The 23,307-nt window shown below is 40.6% G+C and overlaps 1 protein-coding gene across 1 annotated transcript in view; it reads right to left on the bottom strand.

Moving 5' to 3' along the window:
* Positions 1-3,978: 3,978 nt before the first annotated feature.
* The window catches only part of LOC145452922 (receptor-type tyrosine-protein phosphatase kappa-like), a 47,156-nt gene continuing 27,827 nt past the window's right edge, over positions 3,979-23,307 (bottom strand). The window contains exons 15-31 of the mRNA XM_080331055.1: positions 22,949-23,163; positions 22,113-22,263; positions 20,809-20,892; positions 20,583-20,745; positions 19,937-20,103; positions 19,153-19,379; positions 18,905-19,021; positions 18,500-18,607; positions 17,667-17,810; positions 15,099-15,225; positions 14,068-14,381; positions 13,052-13,231; positions 9,215-9,349; positions 9,030-9,155; positions 8,439-8,599; positions 6,497-6,632; positions 3,979-5,475 (exon numbers count right to left, since the gene is read on the bottom strand). Of these exons, the coding sequence (XP_080187181.1) occupies positions 5,425-5,475; positions 6,497-6,632; positions 8,439-8,599; positions 9,030-9,155; positions 9,215-9,349; positions 13,052-13,231; positions 14,068-14,381; positions 15,099-15,225; positions 17,667-17,810; positions 18,500-18,607; positions 18,905-19,021; positions 19,153-19,379; positions 19,937-20,103; positions 20,583-20,745; positions 20,809-20,892; positions 22,113-22,263; positions 22,949-23,163 (2,606 nt within the window). The 3' untranslated portion in view covers positions 3,979-5,424. The remainder of the gene's footprint in view (positions 5,476-6,496; positions 6,633-8,438; positions 8,600-9,029; positions 9,156-9,214; positions 9,350-13,051; positions 13,232-14,067; positions 14,382-15,098; positions 15,226-17,666; positions 17,811-18,499; positions 18,608-18,904; positions 19,022-19,152; positions 19,380-19,936; positions 20,104-20,582; positions 20,746-20,808; positions 20,893-22,112; positions 22,264-22,948; positions 23,164-23,307) is intronic.

Below are 23,307 nucleotides of genomic sequence, written 5' to 3'. Positions count from 1 at the left end.
AAAAACGTCAAAAATGTGTCAAAATTGTAGCGTAAGATCAAAAAATGTTAAAATTGTAGCATAAGGTCGAAAAATGTCAAAATTGTTTACAAAGTCAAATTTATTTTGCAACCTGCATTTTGTTTGCATCGCAGATTTTGCACTGTCGGTGAACTTATCATTTGACAATTTATAGCTTGTAGACTTCTTTATAGCATTATAGGCCTACCGTTGTGGACGGATCATCATTGGTTTATTAGCAATTTTTATAAGTTCAATACACCACAAAATGCGATACACTGAAAAGATAGGAAGGTGTCGAAGCGACTTGGAGCAGTCTATGGGATCAAACCCCCACTTTGGCCTAGGCCAGTGGTTCCCAACGTGGGCGATATCGCCCCCCAGGGGACGATTTGTCGGTCCAGGGGGGCGAAAATAGCCAAGGGGGCGATAGGGGGGCGAAAACGGACGAAGGGGACGATAGGGGGGCGACGGCGCGTTGAAATGGCTATATTGGCGTCCATGACCATGACTGCCACACCCAAACCCTCAATTGGGATGGGGGCTCGAGCTCGAAGGGGGCCCACAAATTTTTCGTGAATTAACATTAATTATAGAGTATTATTTTGGAAATTTAGGCAACTTTTTCAAAAAAAATCGCGGTCACGATTTCTTGCTTATTGGATACCCTTCATTCAAGAAATAATACGCATGAGTTATAGAAATGGGCATGTCGGCGTCAGCCATCATCACACCATGACATATGAAGTTTCAGGTCATGTAACATGCGACTGCGAGAAGTGTGCCAGAACGAGAAAACCTTGGCAGAAAAGGACTGCCTTTATGCTGACTGACTTCGATATATATACGATATACATATATATTTAATTGTCCATAGGGGCCTAAATGGCTGGAGCCAAATGTTCCTTACCTGGCAATCAGAACCCCACAAAAATGCCATCTCGCAGAGAAAAATTAATTGCCAGTGCAGAAATACCAATTTGAAATCGTGTGCGTCTTTTAGTTTGGTACGTATGGGCGATTTGAATATCTTTTGACATAGCAGACAGGCCACGAAACGTCATTACGTAACGAAGTCATTACACCCACGGGTCCGCTCGAATATGTTCTATTATTGTTTACGGGCCCTTTTACAAGACACCTCACTCAGCTTTACCGGTAAATCTGAATACATGAGCAGAGAGAGAGAATAAAAAATTGACAGCATTATATATGCAATTCCCGATCATATTGACCGATTCAAAAATGAATGATAGAAAATTTTCGTAAAGAGTCCAACAATTTGCGCTGAGAAGTAGCGGTAAAGAGGTATCGGGGTAGTTTTGTCTGCGGGGTGCAGAAGTTTTCTTTATCGCCCTATGGAGGGGGGGGGGTCAAGACCAACGTATTTGGGGGGGGGCTGACGACGTGATGTTACGGTCCTTTTGGAATCAAGTCGGAGATCTCACCTTTTTTGTTAGTCAACTCACCAAAATTTAGCTGGAAAAGTGAAATTTCGAGGTCGAGCCGAAAAGTTGACCTTTTCTTTTAGTCAACTCGCCGGTGATTTCAGTTTGTATGCCCATTTTTTGGTTCCCAATATTTGGGGGGGGGGCGATGATCTGTGTGGAGTAGGGCTGTTCAAAAATAGCTTTTTTTCCTGAATCTTGCAGGTTACGTGATTAAATCGTTGGGTTGCCTTAAAAAACGACGCACACCAAATTTTAATTCATTCCAACCAATAATCGCGGATTTCGTACAGTTTGAAAATTTTGAATTTACCCAACGATGCAAAAAAAATTTTTTGTCGAATTTTTCCGTCAACCCCATGAAATTGTTGCGCTGTCTTCAAAGACGATGAAAAACAAATTTGACTCAATTCCAACCCGTAAAAGCGGAGGTATTTGAGTTTTTCGATGATAATTCTTGGATTATTCACCGATCAAGGATAATCCCCGAATTATCGAAGAAAAACTCAAATACCTCCGCTTCTACGGGTTGGAATTGAGTCAAATTTGTTTTGCATCGTCTTTGAAGACAGCGCAACAATTTCATGGGGTTGACGGAAAAATTTGACAAAAAATTTTTTTGCATCTTTGGGTGATTCAAAATTTTCAAACTGTACGAAATCCGCGATTATTGGTTGGAATGAATTAAAATTTGGTGTGCGTCGTTTTTTAAGGCAACCTAACGATTTAATCACGTAACCTGCAAGATTCAGGAAAAAAAGTTTTTTTTGAACAGCCCTAGTGTGGAGTTTGAAAAGGGGGCGATGAGTCGAAAAAGGTTGGGAACCACTGGCCTAGGCGATGTAATGAGGAGGCATGCACACTGAATGAAAAGTAAATGAAGATAGTATAGGAAAAAGCAAGCGACAAAAATAGGGTGGCATGTCATGGAAGAGGAGATGGATAGGTCAGGTCGTGGTCCCGTAATGTTGAGGACGGACTAGTATTTATTTAGTACTAATTGCTTGTATTTCGACTACAATTCTAACACTATATGTGGGAAAACACCTAATTTGCATACGTTAGGTCAAAATTGGGTCAAAATCAAGTTTTTTAAGGTTAGAAAATGTCAAAATATTCCTATTTATAGGTCAATCGCCCTACTGATCATGCTCGAAGCATTTTCCTTGTTGACACACATACATACATATTCAAACTTTTTCTTAAAAGATATATTATGTGGTGCTGGACTGAAATACTCGACATCGAATCAGCCATTTAGTCCAACCCTAGACACAAGCACCAAAAGTGCAGTTATTCTGATTGTAGTGTCCTGGGCTCTGCTTACACCAATGGTTCTAATGACTTGGCTAGGGCTCTAGTCGCGATTTTTTGGTGACTCGAGTCATGTTTTCAAATGCGTGAAATGACTCGACCCGAGTCAGATTTTGCAATGACTCGACTTGTACTCGAGCCAAGACAGACACTTCATTGTAACTTCGAAGAATTGCAAAGCTACCACATTATTGGATTTCGTCTATCAGTCTTGATACTTGGGAAACAGGGCGAGAAACTGTTAAGACTGACAAAACGACTATATTATAAATGCGAGCCATCCTATGTCACTCCAGCAGAGTTGAAAAAGTGGGTAAAACCATATTGAACAGAAAACTGACCAGTGAACGTAATGGCTTGGATCAGGACTCGAGGCAAAAGACTATGACTCTGAATAGACCCTCTACTATAGCTGACTTGGACTCGATGGTGAATTGAAAACGACTTGAGTAACTCGATTCAAAACTACGAAATCGATATTGACCTGTGACTCGGAACCTTTTGACTTGGTTACAACCCTGGTTCACACCCTCAGCTAACCTGGCGAACGCTTACGCTAACTTGCAAGATCCGCCTAGTCGCAACATTCATCTAATCGGTTGTGCGTCTTAACCTTCAATGACTTCTTTACCTCGGAATCAAAAGCGCACAATTAGAACACACGCGCGTCCACGTCGTACAAATATCATATGATCGACCGAAAAGATCATCACTCTATAAAATATGCCGGACCTGATGTGTAGAACAGTATCCCACAGGCTATCCGACAGTCGACGACGAGTATGTCCACATTCAAGTCGAAATACAAGCAATTACTACTAAATAAATACAGTCCATCCTCAAGATTACCGGATCATGACTGACCTATCGATCTCGCTTCCCATGACATGCCGCCCTATTCTTGTCGCATTCTTTTCCTATACTGTCTTTACTTTCATTCAGTGTGCATGCCTCCTCTTTACATCGCCTAGGCCAAGGTGGGTGTCTGATTCCATAGACAAATCCCAAGTCGCTTCGACAGCTTCCTGTCTATTCATTGTATCGCATTTTTTGTGGTGTATTGAACTGATAAAATTGCTAATAAACCAATGATGATGATGATGAACCTCGAGCGAATCCGTGATACTGAGACAGCGAACCGTCGACTTACACCAGTTATATTTGCAATGGCTGCCTCTCTCCAACGCATTAATACCGGCGGTCATCAAGACTCATATTATCAGACGGTGAGTTTATTAAACGTTGCGGGTTTGAACGGCAAAAAAGATAACTCACAAAAAGAGCTTAGGATCAGTACCAGAGACACATAATTGACACAGCACGAAACTCACATCACACGACAGAAATCGAAGCCGCATATTGACACGTACTGTGACTACGTGGGGCTGTTTTGATGGATTAGCATGCGCAGAATTTCACCCAAGAGCGGACGCTGAAAACTGACAACACCAACCCTGCGAGAGGTTCACCAAAACATTGTTCTAACACGTAAAACACTCGAAAGGCAACTGTATGAAAGCAAAACTCACAATCTTGGTATAGTATCAAAAATTTGGTCTAAAAACTGAAAATCAGTCTCTATTCTTTAGTCACAATCGATGAGATAAACCACTGGTGCATAACGCTGGCAATCACAATGTCACGAAAATGCTATAGTTCGTAAACAATCTAAAATTTGGGGCGGCAAGCCCATAAAAAGCTAGGTAACGCGACCAAGTTTAGTTACCTTATTCCCAAATCGTCTCTATGCTGTTAAATGAATCGTGCCTTCACCAGATATCCACCATAGCGTGATACCAAACAAGCTGTACTTTCTGGTACCAAATTTTGCTTCTACACCCCTTCTAATGGAAAAAACAGCCACTCTGGAACTAAAAACAGCCTACGGGATGATTCACACGCCATGGTCAAATCTGGTAAATGCACAACCTATGTATTTGCACTGTATAGTGTCTGTACGGTGAGAAAACAGACAATAACCTGGAAATATGATGTTAGATTACATATAGCCGTAAAAGATTTCGGGGTTTGAAGAGCGGGAATCGCGTAAAAATTGGCGTCAGAGACGGATTGTCCAGTCCGCTACTAAACCACTTGAATTCAACCAGTGCACAAGATAAAATGTGGGCGGCCGTGCATATACAGATCAAAGGAATACTTCGGTATAATGGTAGCACCAATGGTTATGAAACTCCATCTCAGAAAACAGAAATGGCACAGAAAACGCATTTTCACAAGAAATTGACAGTGCCTGCTTACTAGTCATTGCATTTAACAGCTTTCCTTTGATCTCAAGACCTGGGCCGGACGATTGTGTGCATTGACAAAATACAAAAACTCGAAAAAAAGGTGTGTTTACATCGTGAGTGTAGCGGCAAAGCTAATCGATCACCAGTGTTAACCCTTTCTAAACCGAGACAACAAAAAAACGCATTTTACACAAAATCTGCGTTTTACAGAACGATTGTGCCTTGGAGTTGTTAGCGCCGCGAAGTAATTAATAAATATACTGGCGACGAGTGCGAAAAACAGCGTAAAACAGAAGAAACCCAATAGAAAAAATACAGAAAAAGATAAAAACTGCAGCACCATAGACGAAATACAGTAAAACGAAAAGATGATAGTTAACATGATTCGTGTACGACCGTACTATATAGAGGAGCTACTGATCCGCGAAATCCCAGCCGACCTCGTAGCAAAACCTGTATTGCTCCTGAAAGAAAAAAGTTAGATTATAAAAATGTGGGCTATGATATTTAGGAAGTGCTCGAAAGTTAATTCTTCAAACTTGCGAAAAAATGACGATATGCTTCTTACAAACCACAAAACTTATAATATCGGACGAGCAAACGGATAATTTTAAAATTGTGTCGACTAAAAGAGGTTGAAGTGCCAAAAAAGAGGACATTTGGGTGTCCTCGGGGGGACATTTTTGATTTCTTGAAAAAGGAGGACGTATGGTAACCCCACTTAAGAACCAGGTGAAGTAGCCCAGTGTCACGGAAACTGAATATACATTCAAAGATTATAGTTATATGTAGTGTTATTAGTAGCGAGATTTTTATAACATGTCAAAAAGAAATTGTCAAAATTGTGATGTATATAACATTGTCAGATTGAAGCAACACGGTTTGTCCCCAGCAGTGTATGCACAAATTCAGTGTTGCCAGCCAACAACTGCTGCTGTTGAACATCCTTGGCAAGTTACTTAGCATGGGCAGACACTTTCTACCCGACAATGTAGGAAAGTATCTCTCGTTGTACCACAACAAATTCTCAATATTTCCACCATAATGCGTGTTATGTAACTACTGGAATTTTTCATGGGTCCAGAATTCGTTAAAATAACTGTTTTTCATGTCCACGTTTGTCAGTTTTCAAGTCAAAAAAGTGTTTTCAAGGCTAACTTCTTTGTGAGTATGGTCATTTCCAACCAGAAACGAAAATAAGTAGTGCAAAAACACCTAATTTACATACATGAGGGCAAAATTTGGTCAAAATTGAGTTTTGTAAGGTAAAACAATGTCAAAATTTCGATTTTTTAGATCAAAATCTTCCCTTTTTATAGGTAAAAAAATAAACGCCCTGGTTATTAGTTATCTTGCGTTAGATACAGCTCTCAATTTCCAGAGTATGGCACTCCTTGACCGGCAATTGACAGCGAAATTCCAGACGTACGGCCAATACTTTTGCGTGCGGCACACCGAAACGCAAGATATCGCCGCAATACTCACGAGAGTCTCGACAAGTTGCGGACGGACATTCCTCAGCCTTTGCACAATGTTAAAGACGTCCACCACGGCCTCGCGCCTGAGTTGCATACAAAGATTATAACAAGCCGCAAACGTACCGCTCCTGCCCGCGCCGGCGCTGGAAAATCAACGGTACTTGACACGGTTGTATTGACTCGACTCGAGTCACGATTTTCTGACGACTCGACTTGACTCGAGTCATTTTCTCAAAATACAGAAAGGACTCGACTTTGAGTCTAGTCATTGCGTATGACTCGAACCAAGTCACACGGCTCGAGCCTCAGACAGCCAAGACCGACATTTCATCGTAATTTTGAAGAATAGTAAAGTAACCACACTATTTGGATTTCGTTACTTGTAATTGAAAATATGGCCAGAAAATGTCAAAAAGTGAGGAAAATTAGTATATTATAAATGCGAACCATTCGATATCACCAAATAGAGTTATAAAAAGTGGGTTTTACAAGACCCTAACTGGAAACTGAGCAGTCAACACAATGAATTGGACTTGGACTCGAGTCATAATACCATGACTCGGACCCGACCCTCTGCTCGCTGACTTGGACTTGACTCGGTAGTGAATTGAAAATGACTCGACTTTACTCGAGTCAAAACTATAAAAGTGAGATTGACTTGGGACTTGGTTACAGCCCTGCCTACTAGTTACAAGAAATATATAGGTATTCCAAGTCAAGCTGTTGTTCACTGACTCCCGCCACCATATTTTTTCACCTCTAATGGCCAATACCAATTTTACTATTCGATAACACATTATTATGAGTCATTTACATCGATTATAGCAATGTCATTGTTTTAATCGAAATAGGAGTTAAAATTTGGCGGCATTCCCCAAGACAACAGCTGTAAATTAGTAATTCACAACTTTATCAATTCACGCCATAAGGTAAATGACCACTTGTCATGACTGCTCAAATAAAAGCAGCAATAACAACAGTCGTTAACTAATATGCAACGTGCATGAATCATCGGCCCACGCGCGATTAAAGTTAAATTAAATAGTCAAGTGCACTCGAAACGGTGCTCGACATTTGCCACAAGTCTCATAATATATCATAGACGTGTTACAGATGAAAATACGAAACTGCGACTAATTCGGTTGATATCAACGGCTGGTCAAAATCAACAGCCGGTGAGTCTAATAATTTCTAGTTTTATTCTCAATGAAACAATGTAAGATGTCAAACGCTTATCTCTTAATGACAGAAACGAAAAATCAAATTTTTACTGATTCAGAAATTTAAAAGGTAATTTAGAACGCTTTTCCGACACGATATTGTCACGGGGAATCAAAATGGCGTATGCGCATTTTTCAAACTCACAGAAAATCAAGTTTTTATAACATTTTAATTTTTCTGATGTTTGTCACATTCAAAGTTAATCAGGGCCAATTTATAGCGAAAGAAAAGAAAATCTATACAAAAACTTGGATTTTCTGTAAACGCGTAAAATCGACGCGAGCTACTTTGATTTGACCATCAAATAACCGGATTGGTAGTTTTTACAGTGGGGCTGTTGAAAAAACTTATTTTTTCAACATTTATATCAATTTCGGAATTAACGAATAGAACTAAGTATGAAGATTTTTCTTATTTAACTGGCTACGAAGTGAAATTGTTGGGTTGTCTGAAAAAAAACGATGCACTACAAATTCGAGTCGATTCCAACCCAGTAGAAGCGGACTATGATGTTCAAAATTTAGGATATCAAATCATAGTATATTTGCCAGAGTAAATACTATATTTTCTAAACCAAAAATTTTGCACTCTAACAACATTGCTTCAACTGGTTATGAGCCAAAATTGTTATTTAGGTATTTTAGGTAACCTGACAATTTTATCAAGTTGCCGGCAAAATTTGAAAAAAAGCTCATTTTGAACAGCCTTGTCATAGAATTCCGACTTACACGCAGTGTATGAGCGCCCGTCCGTCGTTTGCGTTTTCGTTCTGCCACTTTGTGACGAGCTGTATCACCCTCAGCACCGCGTTCCTTGTGTACGGCACTGGCTGCGTGGCGGGCCAGTTCGTCAGTTGAAATTGCTGGACCAGGCGGTAGCCTTCGGCAGGCTGAAAGTATACAATACACGAGTCACACACAGCCATGAAACACACTCGTGGTTAAGTACATGTAATTCATTTGCGTGGTACCCTTGGAACTGACTAACAGGTTTTGAATTGCTTACATTCAATTGTAACTTCGAAGAATAGTAAAGTCACCATATGATCGGTATTTCGTCTATCAGTCCTGATTTCATATGAGCTGGGATCGATTAGATGTACAAGTCTTCGCGAATTCAGTAATTCTAATTCTAATCTAATTTGGAAAGCCGAAAAGTTTCTAGTTTTCAAAGTCACACACATACTATTGCAAAATATGACGCATCTCATACGTAGAAATGTAGTTTGCACCATTGCGGGACAAATTATTCCAGAACATTTACGGTTTACAGACGAATATATACTCTTGAAAAACTTTATCAGACTTAAAGCAACCTACCCTTCTGTTGTTGTGCACTTTAAAGACCCTGGTGACAACATCGACCTCGTCCTCTTTTCCGACAATTTCAACGTCGAACGGCCCGAAATTGGCGGTGCCGCTGTCAGGCCAGTACACGCAACACGTCTGCAGGAACGAAGAAATAAATATTACATGAAGAAAATAAAAAAAATTTGGAAACGCACCTGGTCATGTTCTGTCGAGTCATTCATCATCACAATGGCAGTGCAGTTGTAGTCGTAGACAAGTCGCCAGAAATCGACCACCGTGTTTGGTAACGGCATTTGCGTTACGACAAACGCGTCTCGCTTTGCGTAGCTCTGAACCACAAATTGACAAGTTGTGTTTGGTCAAGTTGTTAAAGAAAACGCACAGCCGTGAACATACTGTACAATTGAATATAATATATTCTTATTGAACTGCACCCGAATATTTTCGGGTGACACTTGCCGGGGGTAATTGTCAGCAACTGGTGGCGAATTGGAAATAATTTTGTATGAATATTTTCTTTTCACTTTAAAGACCCTGGTGACAACATCGACCTCGTCCTCTTTTCCGACAATTTCAAATGAAACAAATAGGTTGACATGGTGTTATGTTCAACGAACCGCAATATCCCAACTGAAGCAAGACTGCGTGGACATTGGTTCTTATATCAAGAAGCGCATGACAAAAAATTGTGATTTAGACAACATTGTCAGCCAACAGCTGGTGCTGTTGTACGTTCTTTCTCCATTCTTGGCGAGCTACTTTGTAAGGACTTTCTACCCGAGAATGTAGGAAAGTATCTTTCGTTGTACTACAAAATTTTCTCATTACTTCCACCAGGGCTGTGGAGTCGGAGTCGGCGGAGTCGGAGTCTGGGTAATTTTCGCTTGATGGAGTCGGAGTCGTGAAAACTATAATAGCTGGAGTCGGGGTCGGAGTCGAGGAAAAAATACTGACTGGAGTCGGAGTTTGTGAAAATGACCCTGACTTCGACTCCGACCCCAACTTCTCTATCATGATAACATTTGCTTTCAAAGAATTTTCGAAATAATTTTTATGTACCACCAATCACTATTATTAATAACCATACAGATCAGGTCCGGCCAGCCCGTGGCACGCAGGCCAAATTTGGCACACGAGAAGGTTATGTGTGGCCTGCGAGGTAATTCTCGAAATTATTTATGACATCAGGTACAATTGCAAAGCCAACCAAAATTTGACTAGCATGACCGCGAAATTTGATGACCAAAACAACAGTTCCGACGCATTGACGTATCCAGGGGCCAGCCACATTTATCCCAGATCTTTGTATATGACCATAAAGTAGAATATTTCATAGCAGATTTATTTGACTTGAAATTTTTCTCGGTACTTCGCATGATTCATTGTCACTAGATTTCTTGCATTCAGTATTTGAGCCCACTTCTGAAAATTATAAATACATATTATTCACAGAATTGAGTCTAACTATATTCGCAATTAGGAGATAATGCGGCTTCGCTTGTGCACTCGCAGCGAAATCGTCGACAAAACATTTACACAAAATGATAGAGGCGTGTTCACTAGGGCTGTTCAAAAATAACTTTTTTTGATAAATCTTCTGGGTTACGTGATTAAATCGTTAGGTTGCCTTAAAAAACGACGCACACCAAATTTGAATCCATTCCAACCAATAATCGCGGATTTCGTGGAGTTCGAAAATTTCGAATTTGCCTATGATTAAGAAAGACTGCAAGTCCCAATCCTTGAATACTTGATTAAGTACATGTAGACTAGACATAGGCTATGGTCTTTGACTACTTAACTAAATTCCATTTATGACCAATGTCTATTAGTAGTAAGAATGTATATGCTTGTAATCAGGACAGTGTGCAATGACAAAATTAGTAAGTTCAATCTCTTTATTAGTTGCTGACTCATACACAGGACCGTAACTGCCGCAACCCAAACCCCCCAATTGGGGGGGGCGAGCTCGACGGGGGTCCAAAATTGTTTCGTGAATTAGCATAAATTAGGAGTATTTTTTGAAAATTTATGCAACTATTTTGAAACTTTTTCGCGCTGCGCGCGATTTCAAGCAGCGAAATATCTTGACTATTGGGTACTCTTCCCCCAAGAAAAAATACGCAAGATTTATGGAAATGGGCATGTCAGCGTTGATCATTACCGCGCCACGACGCATCAAGACATATAAAGTTTTAGGCCATGCAACATGCGACTCCAAGAAGTGTGACAGAACGATCGGCAGCGAGAAAACCTTGGCCGTAAAGGACTGCCCTTATGCCCTTATATGTACAAAACACATATATAGGTTTAATTGTCCATATAGGCGTTTCAATGACTGGCGCCGAATGTTCCTGTCTTGGCAATCTGAACCTCACAAGACAAATACCATCCCACAGGAAAAAATTATATGCCAGTGAAGAAATACCAATCCGAAATCGTGTGATCTTTCAGTGTAGTGCGTTTGGGCGATTCTATATTTTTTGATATAGCAGACAGGAGGTCGCAAAATAACATCATGTAACGAAGTCATACCAACGGGTCCGCCCGCCCGAAGATGTTCAATTATTATTTACGAGCTGTACAGTTACAAAGACACCTCACTCAGCTCTACCGGTAAATCTGATTACGTGAGCAGAGAGGACAAGACATTGATAGCAATATTTATGAAATTCTCGATGTTATTGACCGATTTTATCATGGATTATCGAAAATTTTCGCGCTTCGCGCTAGCTCGCTAAACAGTTCAACTACAATTTCGGGGCAAAAGCGAACAACGTGATGGGAGTCAGTTTATCACCCTATGGGAGCCCAAGACTCAAGTTTTTTTTTTTTGGGGGGGGCAGACGAAGTGCTGCTGTTTCGTTCCTGCCAACGGGTATACACCATGGATTATTTTTGAGGGGTCCTACCTTTTCCAACACTCCTCACTCAGCTTACCGGTAAGTCAGATTACGTGAGCAGAGAGAGGAGAAAAATTGACAGCAATATATATGCAATTCCCGATGATATTGGCCGATTCAGTCATGATTTAGCGAAATTTCTCGCGCTTCGCGCGTCTAAGCGAGGGAAGCAGACACATTCTACGCAAACCAATGTAGCGGCAAGAATGGTATAGCCTGAGGGGGGTCTATTACCATATGGGGGCCCAGGACCAACGTTTTGGGGGGGGGCTGACAAAGTGCTGTTACGGCCCTGCTCATACACAAAAGCTACACTTGGATTTTTTACCTACATTTTTATTATACAGGATTGGATATCTGCCATATTTGAATGATTCATACATTTCAGGATGTTAGAGAGTCCATGTTATAAAAACTTGAAAAAGGAAGGATATTTAGCAAATCTTACTTTCATGTTAATTGCATAGTGGATAATTCGAGCTGTGTCACAATGAAACAATTTAGCAAGCCACCGTTAATCATATGTTTGCATATGTTTAATGGTTGTATGATAGTCATTCAACCGACAATGTGGCATATAATTTTCGAAGTAAATTGGTAATAATGCTGGAGTCGGAGTCGGGAGTCGGAGTCGGTACGTTAAAAAACCCAGGAGTCAGAGTCGGAGTCGGAGTGGTACGTTTAAAGACTCAGGAGTCGGAGTGGTGGTAAAATTTACCGACTCCACAGCCCTGACTTCCGCCATAATGAGTAATGTAACTACTGGAATTCTGCACAGGGCCAGATTTCGTTAAAATAAAAGTTTATTCATGTAAAAATTTGTCCGTTTTTAAGCCAAAAAAGTTTTTTTCAGGCCAAACTACTTCGTAAGGGTAAGTAGTAACATTCTAACATTATGTGGAAAAACACCTAATTTGCATACGTTGGTCAAATTTGGTCAAAAGGAAGATTTTTAAGGTCAAAAAACGTCAAAATTTTCATTTTTTAGGTCAAAATCTTCCGTTTTTTAGGTAAAAAAAAATCGCCCTAGTGATATGATATATATACTTGTCACGATTGCGCATTTGAAACCGAGACAAACCCGATATCCGGCCCGCGTCAAGTAACGAACAACGTAAAAATACTCACGTCTGCGAAAATTGCGTTTATGTAATTGGATTCCGGGTCGTTCGGATGAGGGGTGACGAGGTAGGGCATTTTTTTATCGCGAGGTAGCACGTCCATGAATCGGTTGCGCTGACGGTTTCTGGGCAGCTTGGCGACCGCGCAATCTTCGTCTGAAAGCTTTGGCGTCATCAGGTCCAACGTCTGTCGAAAATGAATAAATAAATAAAAATAAATAAATATCAATTAAATTAAATAAAATTTATTCATACTGAAATCAACCCAAACATTTTCAATTGTATATTGAAGTACTGTATCTTCAAGAGTGTTTCAAAATTTTCACAAAATCATCAAAACCTCAAATTCTACCTGGAAAATCGGATGTCATACCCCAAATTCTCCCTTGGAAATTGCTACTTGAGTGTCTCTTATCCAGGGTTGTAATGACTCGAGTCACGATTTTCTGATGACTCGACTTGACTCGAGTCATTTTCTCAGAATACGGAAATGACTCGACTTGGACTCGAGTCATTGGGCATGACTCGAACCAAGTCATATGACTCGAGACTCAGACGGCCAAGACCGACGTTTCATTGTAATTTCGAAGAATAGTAAAGTAACCACCCTATTGATATATCATCTATTACTTGAAAACGCAGCCAGAAACTACTAAAAGTGAGGAAAATTAGTACATTATAAATGCGAACCATTCAATATCACCAAACAGAGTTATAAAAAGTGAGTTTAACAAGATTTTAACTGGAAACTGAGCAGTCAACACATTGACTTGGACTCGAGTCATAATACCATGACTCGGACTCGACCCTCTGCTCGCTGACTTAGAATCGGATTCGACTCGGTGATGAGTTGAAAATGACTCGATTTGACTCGAGTCAAAACTATAAAAGTGAGATTGACTTGTGACTCGGAGCCTCGTGTCTTGGTTACAACCCTGCTCTCATCATTTCGCTACATCAACTCAAAATTGTCAAGAACAGAGTCAAAAATTTTCACCAAATTATTAAAATCCGACATTTTACCTCGAATTCTTCCTGCACCGGGGCGATTTGCGTCTGCTCGTCCACGGTAATAAGATCGTCGTAATGCTGTCTCAAATCCACGGCCGCAACCAACGTGTCTCCGCACAGCAAAACCTCTAATACCGCCTCGTGCACAAACACATACTGTTCCTCGGTCTGGACCATGTTGACCCGGCGGTTTCGCAGGTCCGTCACCGTGTTGTAAATGTCTATGACGCCCTCCTCTCTGGCCATGTCAAGCATCATGTCGATCACAATGTAGCAGCCTGTCCGGCCGCAGCCAGCGCTACAATGCACCAGAGTAGAGCCTTGGCCTGAAATGGAAACAATTAGGTAATATATACACATTGAAAGAAACATGCATATTTTCGGCTGACACTCGTCAGGGGTAATAGTCAGCAACTAAAGATTCCAGGCATTCCTAAAAGAACACTGCGCAACAAATTTGGCTAGATTCCAACCAATGTATGTGAACGCGCAGGAGTTTGAAAATTTTGAATTCATTATAAAAAAAGTGGAAATTTTCACATTTTACAATCATTCCCATGGAATTGTTGAGTTTTCTATCAAAACCTTGATGCAATTCCAACCCGTAGAAGCGTAGTTATTAGAGTTTTACGTTATCAATTCTAGGATTACCCACCGTCCAGGCTATTTTTGCGTATCCAAAATTTTCAACTGCAATAACTTCGCTTCCAATGGTTGGCAGCGAGCAAAAATTGTTAAAAGCATCATTCTTTTAGACAACTTAACAATATAATCGAGTTGACAATTTTTTTAAGCATTGTTTTTAGACAACGAAATAGTTTTATGGGCTAATAAAACTGGAAATAAAAATATAAGACAAAAAGTTTTATTTCTTTTAAACAAACCCAATTTTTTAGACCACAGAACGATTTCACGGAGCAGTCAGTAAAATTTGAAGTTTTCATTTTTTAAATGTGTCTTAATAAAGTTATTTTTGAACAAACCTAACCCACGTGAACATCCCCCACCAGCGATTTAAAATAAGCAGTCCGAGACGTACTAACCGGGTGGCTCGTAAGATTTCACTCTGCGTATGAACGATAATATACCGGTCGGATGCTCTGGGACCCCGTGGTCCGGCCAGGCCGTGTAGTGAAACTGCTTGACCTCTCGTACATCGTAACCTCCGTCCTGAAACAAAGCGAAAGGAGCCTTAATCAGTGGTGTACCATATCATATATATCACACGTCATACTATATTCTCTGACCTATGTATCGCCGAGTTGTTCTGTGGCTCTATTCATAACTGTTGCTCATTTGAATAGTATATTCATATTGAAATGAACCCGAATATTTTCGGCTGACACTCGTCAGGGGTATTCGTCAGCAACTAGCAAAGATTTCAAAGGAAATTTGTACGATATGACGTCACTGGCATAAAAAAATCTAGTAATTAAGCCATCTGTCGGCTTCAGTTATTTTGTATGCCATATTTGGTGGTACGGATGTTGATATACCAAGTTCTTTGTATTCTCTACTAGTAGCTGACGATTGCCGAACGAAAGTATTCGCGTTTACTTCAATACGGATCAATCATTGAATTACACATGCAAAAATTCCGAATACAATTACAAATTACTGCCAACTAGGGTGGAGTGAAAATTTGAATGTCAAAAAGTGCCTTTGACAGTTGCTCCCAAATCTCGTATGTATTACTCCTATCATCATTTCAGGTTCCTGCACACTCTAGTGGCTGTGCAACTTCACCGAACGAGCTTCGTCTTGAAAAAGCACAAAAAAATGTTACAAGCAAATTATTGTTTTTAATGGTGGTCTAAAAATCCATAATTTGCTTGTAACTTTTTTCCTGTACATTTTCAAGACAAATATCTATGGAAGTGAGATAGAAACACGTAGCTTCCGCAGCTTTTGAGCCCAAAACTAGCTTTCTAGCATAAGCGGGTATCAAAATATGGAAAAATTAGCTATTTTAGGCTCGTTCGGTGAAGTTGCACCGCCACTAGAGGGTGCAGGAACCTGAAATGATGATAGAAGTAATACATTCGAGATTTGGGAGCAAATGTCAAAGGCACTTTTGGAAACCCAAATTTTTCTTCTTTCACTCCACCCTACTGCCAACCCCCCCCCCCCTATGTCTAGTGTGAACGGTATAGAGCTGTGGTTCGTAAAGTGTGCGATATCTCTCTCCTGGGGCAATTTTGAGGAAACACGGGTCAAAACAAGGAAGGGACGATTGTGCGGCGAAAATCTTGAAACGTTCCGTCAATTATATTGCTAGAAACGCGACTCAATGCTTGACTAATGCCAGCCCGGTAATGGGAGTGAGGCAGGGTTACCATATTTCAGCAACCCAAATTCGGGACACTCTTTAGCGCCCACTAGTGGATTTCAAATTGGAGTATGACGTCACACTAGCAACGCTTTGCTCATAGACCCGAGGTTGTCACGGTCCGGTTCAGGAGTATGTGGCTGTGCGTTGTGTAACGGGGACTGAAAGAACATGTTTTAGCCCCCCCGCCCAAATAAACAATGATTTTGAGCCCACACTATGGGGTCATCGATGCAACTTCTGGGCGAGTCCGCCTCCAATTTGAAAACGTTCCGTGGCCCAGATCAGAATTTTACAATATTAAGCTGCCGAAGGCAGCATAGCGAGAAAAACTAATAGCTACGCCCGTAAGGGCATAGTACAGAGTTTCCACAATGGATCCACCACAGTTCTTGTTCAGATTTAAGACATGATATAATATATACATTTAAGATATATATATTGGTAGCTACGCCCGTAAGGGCATAGTACAGAGTTTCCACAATGGATCCACCACAGTTCTTGTTCGGATTTAAGACATGATATAATATATACATTTAAGATATATATATTGGTAGGAATTTAGTGAGCAAGACATTCTGGTGTTTTAGGCAAAGGATCTTCATCCGTAATTTGTCATAGGCGGGCTTGACCCTACCGACAAGAATTCAAAGCATGGGTGTTTTGGGTAGATATTATGTAACATAAAATCTGGGAGTATATAGGATAAAGAGTTCTTATGGGAAGATAAAGTATAAATAAAGGTAAAGTCATAATAACGAAACAAGATTAACAAAATAATTTATAGTATAAGCAGAGGGTAATAATATAGTAGCATAAATATGACTCAGTCCAAAGCAACTCTACCATAGCATCTCACGTCGTCAGGGGTGGTAAAGATGTAGGTAGGGCGTATTAGCTTCTCCTTTTCTGTAGCAAATACCGGTAATGCTTACGGCAGAGGGATTATAACAATTTTGAGTGAGTTCAAATAAATGAACTTGTATGGGGTGTGAATTTCTACGAAAATGGTTGATTTCAAATCGTATTTTAACATACTTCTAATTCGAAATCAGACAAAAGCAATACATTTTTGAAAAGAACTAGTTTCATACTTTAGGATTCTGCAATAAAAAAATTGGAAAATGTTGTTAGTTCAGCAGTCCCTAACGTCCTTAAAAAGCGGGACGTTTGGCTGACTGGTCGGGACAAGACGTTAAAAAGCGGGACTGTCCCGCCTAAAACGGGACGTATGGTAAGCCTAGAGTGAGGAAACCCTTATTCTAAAAAAAATCGTCCATACCACTTGAATGATGAACGTCCTTATCGTATAGTCGCTCAGTTCCTCCGTGTCTGTCAGCATGACTTTGATGGCGCCGTACCGCTCGCTGTCGTCTGGCCAGTACTTGTGGCACTTCCTCTTGCCCAGCTCCACCAAATTTGTAACCTAAAATTGCAAAGAAAGATGAGTGAGGTCCAGTTCTAGCACACGAGATCAACTGCGCAAATGGTTCTCAAGCTTTTTTTGCCTTCGCTAACCCATTTGGACCGGCGCGGACCCCCCAAAATTGTTTACAAAGTCAAAATTTCGTTAGAATAAATGTAAAAATTTGTCAGTTTTCAAGTCAGAAAAGTTTTTCAGTCCAAAATACCTCGTAAGGACAGACAGTTCCAACCGGAAATGAAGATAAGTATTACAATTCTAACATTATGTGCGAAAACACCTAATTTACATACACGAGGGCAAAATTTTGTCAAAATCAAGTTTTTTAAGGTAAAAAAATGTCGAAAACTAGATTTTTTAGGTCAGAATCTTCCATTTTTTAGGTTAAAAAAATCGCCCTAGTTATCAGTCATATTGCAAACTTGGAGGTTCCGCAGACCCCCTGAAAATACTTCCCTGCTGAGAACCGCTGGACCACGCAGTCTGTACTATGCCTTAGAAGAGGAAAAAATATAAGACTTGGGAGGCTGGAAAGTGGCCCGCGACCCGTTTCAAGTTGACCTGATGTAGACATCGGTTTTGGTATTAGTCTACATCAATTTTTAGAGTGAAATAGCCCTCGTGTCCCAGTAACTGAATATATTTTCGAAGATTACACTTATTTGTGCACGACATTCACCGTGAATACCTACCATGACGATGACGGGGGTGCTCTCCTGCCAGACCATTAGCCAGAAATCGTCCGTGGTTTCCTCGGTCGGCGCTTGCGTCGAAATATACATCGCCGGAGACTTGTAGCCCTGTACCAAAAGAAAAATGCTTTTAAACCAGAAAGCATAAATATCAGAAGGTGTCGAATTTCTGAAAATTTCTACCACTGTTATTTCTACTTTACAAATTATTAGGCAAAACTATTGAATTTTTACACTCCCACTTTATGCAGTTTTGACGCCTTGAAAATTGATACTCGAGAGTATAAAGTCAGAAAATTCTACTTTCATTTCTAATTTTGAGATTTTTAGGTAAAACTACTCGCTTTTCACACCTCTGAAAACTGACGTGAAGAAACATAAATAAGGATTTCACGGGATCCTCACCAAAATGTAGTTTGCGTTAATATAGTCGCTGTCTGTATCGTCTTCTTGGCCCTTCATATTTTGCAAAATCACCCTGCTGTGATCGTAAGCCAGTATGTTGCCGTAGCGGTTCTTGTTCTGAAAAAATAAAGGAAGACTCGATTGAAACTTATAATTTTTGCGGTTTTTACTGCAAATATTCGAATACATAGCGAAATCAATCGGGTTCGATTCAATTGTATGTTGAAGTTTTTCAAAAGTAAACTCACTCTATTTTCGTCCTTTTTACCGACGTCCCAGGCCGCGGCCTGCCCCGTCCTGAACGACGAAAACTCCTCGTGAAACCCAAAATTATTCTGCGTCTTCATGTCGTTGACGTGAATGTGAAAATCGTCAACTCTCAAAACGGGCCGGTCCTCCACCATAGGCGTCGAAACGGATCGGTACGTGCCGCTGACCCGGGTACCGCTGGCGTCTAGGGTTTTCTCCATGAAATCTACGATGCATACAGGTAGAATAACAAAGGGGTATGCAACATGTACTTCGATCATTGGTGCACACTTGCTCCGTATACCAATTACCGTATTTTCAAACTGCATAACTAGAACTAGAACCGGAACTACCCACTTTTCCAAACCCGCAACTAGAACTACTACTTATACGTTAGTACTATACACTTTTTAAAACATGCAACTAGAACTAATACTAGTACTATACGTTTTTCAAACTTGCAACTAGAGCTAGACCTATTATTTTTCAAAAACCACAACTAGAACCAATGCAAGTACTATTCACTTTCAAAATCCGTAATTAGAATTAGAAAAGCCTCTAAGAATACAGTATATCGATAGTTATGTATTGATATTAATTCGTTAAAACGATGTGGCATTTAGATATGATTATTTCATGAGTGAATTCATACCAAGCCATTCTGTGGCACAATGGTCATTTTTTCAATGCTAAAGTAGAAGCCTCGTAATATTTAAAAGCAATAGACTCATGTCCCAGTAGACTATCTTACAGTCGCTCCCACTTTTCACCATTTGAACATACCGTGATTTTCAAAGTCCACAACGTCTGGCATCATGAGCGCTTGACGGTCTGGACTTCCGAAGGAACGTGTCATGGAGTGGGTGTTAGCGGTCCCCATCATGTCTGACATCATCATCCGCACTTCAAACGGATTCACCACTTCGTCTTTAGGCCTCATCTGGCTCTTGCTGAGATTAGAAATCAAGAATTACCAGGGTTGTAATGACTCGAGTCATTTTTTTAAATGCGAGAAATGACTCGACACTAGGATGGCCAAGACAGTCATTTCATTATTCCTTCGAAGAATAGTTAAATCACCGCATTATTGCTTTTCGTCTATCAGTCCTCATACTTGGAAAATAGGTCCAGAAAGTATTAAGACTGAGGAAAATTACGATATGATGAATTCGCGCCATTCTATATCACTCGAGTTGAACTGAAAACCGGACAGTGAGCATAATGACTTGGACTCGGACTTGACTCGGCGGTGAATTGAAAATGACTCGACTTGACTCGAGTCAAAAGTATAAAAGTGAAACTGACTTGCGACTCGGAACCTGGGCTGCCGTGATGAAAGAATGATGGTATTTTCAGGACATAAACTAACAGAAATAAAAGCCAATAATTCGCCACAAAGTAAAACATATGCCGTACCACAAAGACTCACCGCGCTTTGACGAAAATGATAATAATCACAACGACAAGCAGTATGAAAAACACAGCAGCACCAACGCCCGCGTACAGAACCAAGTTGTCACTCTCGATTTGCTCAGCTTCGTTGCCGACAGTAATCTCGTCTCCGCCAGAAGCCGGCGGTATAACAGTAAAGGCTGATACGGGAAATACATGTTAAAAAAAATTACGATTTTCAGAGACCAACGCGGCAGACGTACTTGTTAAATCTGTCGTCGCGACCGGGGCAACGATAGGCACGGTGGTCGTGGTTGGCATTGGGGTCGTAGTGGGGGGTGCGCTCGCTGAAATATGAGATCGTGTTATAAAACATAGAATCACGCTGGCATATAGGAAGGGTTGCCACAGCAGGGTTGTAATGACTCGACTCACGATTTTCTGATGACACGAGTCAATCTGTGTATTGACTCGCACCAAGTCATATGACTCGAGACTCAGACGGCCAAGACCGACATTTCATTGTAATTTTGAAGAATAGTAAAGTATTAACCACACTATTGGGATTTCGTCTGTTAGTACCGGTACTTGAAAATGCGACCAGAAACTGCTAAAAGTGAGGAAAATGAGTATATTATAAATGCGAACCGTTCGATATCACCAAACAGACTTATAAAAAGTGGGTTTAACAACACTTTTACTGGAAACTGAGCAGTCAGCAAAATGACTTGGACTCGACTCGAGTCATAATACCATGACTCGGACTCGATCCTCTGCTCGCTGACTTGGACTTGACTCGGTGGTGAATTGAAAATGACTCAACTCGAGTCAAAACTATAAAAGTGATATTGAATTGTGACTCGGAGCCTTGTGACTTGGTTGCAACCCTGTGTCATAGCGACCTTGTTGGTCAGATTTATTCTTATTTGAAGGTTGATGTCTTATAAAACTACATTGTACGTACATATTTCTAAGATTTGTCGCTATGTAATGTTTCAATGGCATGGATCAGGGGTTAATAACCAGGCGTCCGTAGCCTAGTTTTATAGCACCCATGAAACGCCAATGTTGAAACTACAACTATAAAAACAGACACTTTGAAAGAAATATTGGTATTGGCCATGAGAGGTAAAAAATATCAGTCCTTCTCGCGATGTCACAACATGGTAGTGTGGAGACAGTAAACAATAGGTGACAACAGGTGACTTGGAACATCTATGTATTTCCTGTAACTTGTAGGTGTCCAGATGGAGCCTTTCCAGCTCATTTTGTGTCAAAGCATTGCAATGGCTATAAAGCTTTTCAAATAAATGCTCTGAAGTTTTGGAAATGAGCCATAAAGCTAGATGCCAGATCTTCTGAATATTGACCAAATATACCAACTCAAAAATCCGATACAGGAAGGGCTTTAGCTGCGAGAGCTCTCGAGTCTCCAGTTTAAGTCAAAAGCCTATTTCACGTTACGACAACTTATGATCCTTTTGGAAGCCCGCAAAATACATCCAGCATAAATAGGACAGTAGTTGAAACACCGATTCGGTTTCGAAACCTGGCTAATGTTCCTTACGTTTGATAGCGACCAGCGCACAATTCACTTTCGTATCACCGCCCATGTTACTGTCTGCGCGCAGATAGACGTTGTACGTCTTGGTGGGATCGAGGGGCGGGTTTTCAAAGCCACCCCTGCTGCCGCCCTCGCCCACGACAAACGTGATTCCCTGGAAAACAGACGTAGCTCTGGTGAACGCATACTATTTACAACTGTGTGGTCGGCATAAAAGAGGTTGAAAGACAAATTTGAAAAATAAAATTCCAATTTTTAAACAAATTCCAAATTTCCAAACTCGTGTGCGTTCACATCAGGGTTGTTATGACTCGAGTCATTTTTTCAAATGCGTAAAACGATTCGACATATGACTCGGCACTGACGGCCAAGACAGACATTTCATTGGAACTTCGAAGAATAGTAAAGTCACCGCATTATTGGTATTTCGTCTATCAGTCCTGATACTTGGTAAATAGGGCCAGAAACTGTTAAGACTGAAGAAAATTACGATATTTTGAATGCGAGCCATTCTATATCACTCGAGCAGAGTTGAAAATGTGGGTTGAAACGAATTGGACAGAAAACCGAGCAGTGAACATTACCACTTGGACTTGAGTCAAAACACTATGACTCGGACTCGGCCCTCTACTCACTGACTTGGACTCGGACTTGACTCGAGTCATAACTACAAAAGTGAGAATGACAAATTTGATGTGCCTCGTTGTTTTTTAGGTAACCTAACAATTTAATCAGTGAATACCCGGAATCTGGATTAAAAAAGTGATTTTTGAACAACCCAAGGCACATTGCTCACTCACTGTCCAAAATCAGAAATTCTACTCGAAATTTGTTGCTACCTCGTTAACTTCCTCCGGCGTTAATTTCCCTCCGAAATAAAACGATTTATTCCCGTTCTTCGCGTCTTCGTAACCGATCGGGTCCGCGTAACACGGGCTGTCCTTCTCTTTCGTAGTCACCGCCGTCTGTCTTTTGACTCGCGTAAAACTAAACGCGCTTCTTTTCTGACGTTTACGTTTCTTTTTCCTTTTGCGGCCCGGTTTCGCGTTCATTTCTGCCCGAATTTTGGTAGTTTTTAGGGGTACGATACTATAATGTGTATTTCAAGTTATTCATGTTGAAAATATATGAAAAGGAAAAGTTCTTTGAGCTGACACTATTCGGGGGAATTCGTCAGAATGTGAGGAACTATAAAAGC

The sequence above is a fragment of the Botryllus schlosseri genome, chromosome 12, assembly GCF_051294905.1.
Source record: "Botryllus schlosseri isolate E-star chromosome 12, Bs_hap1, whole genome shotgun sequence".
In the NCBI taxonomy this organism is placed as follows: Eukaryota; Metazoa; Chordata; class Ascidiacea; order Stolidobranchia; family Styelidae; genus Botryllus; species Botryllus schlosseri.
Note: the sequence above shows the minus strand (reverse complement) of the source record. Positions and strands in the feature narration are given on the sequence as shown.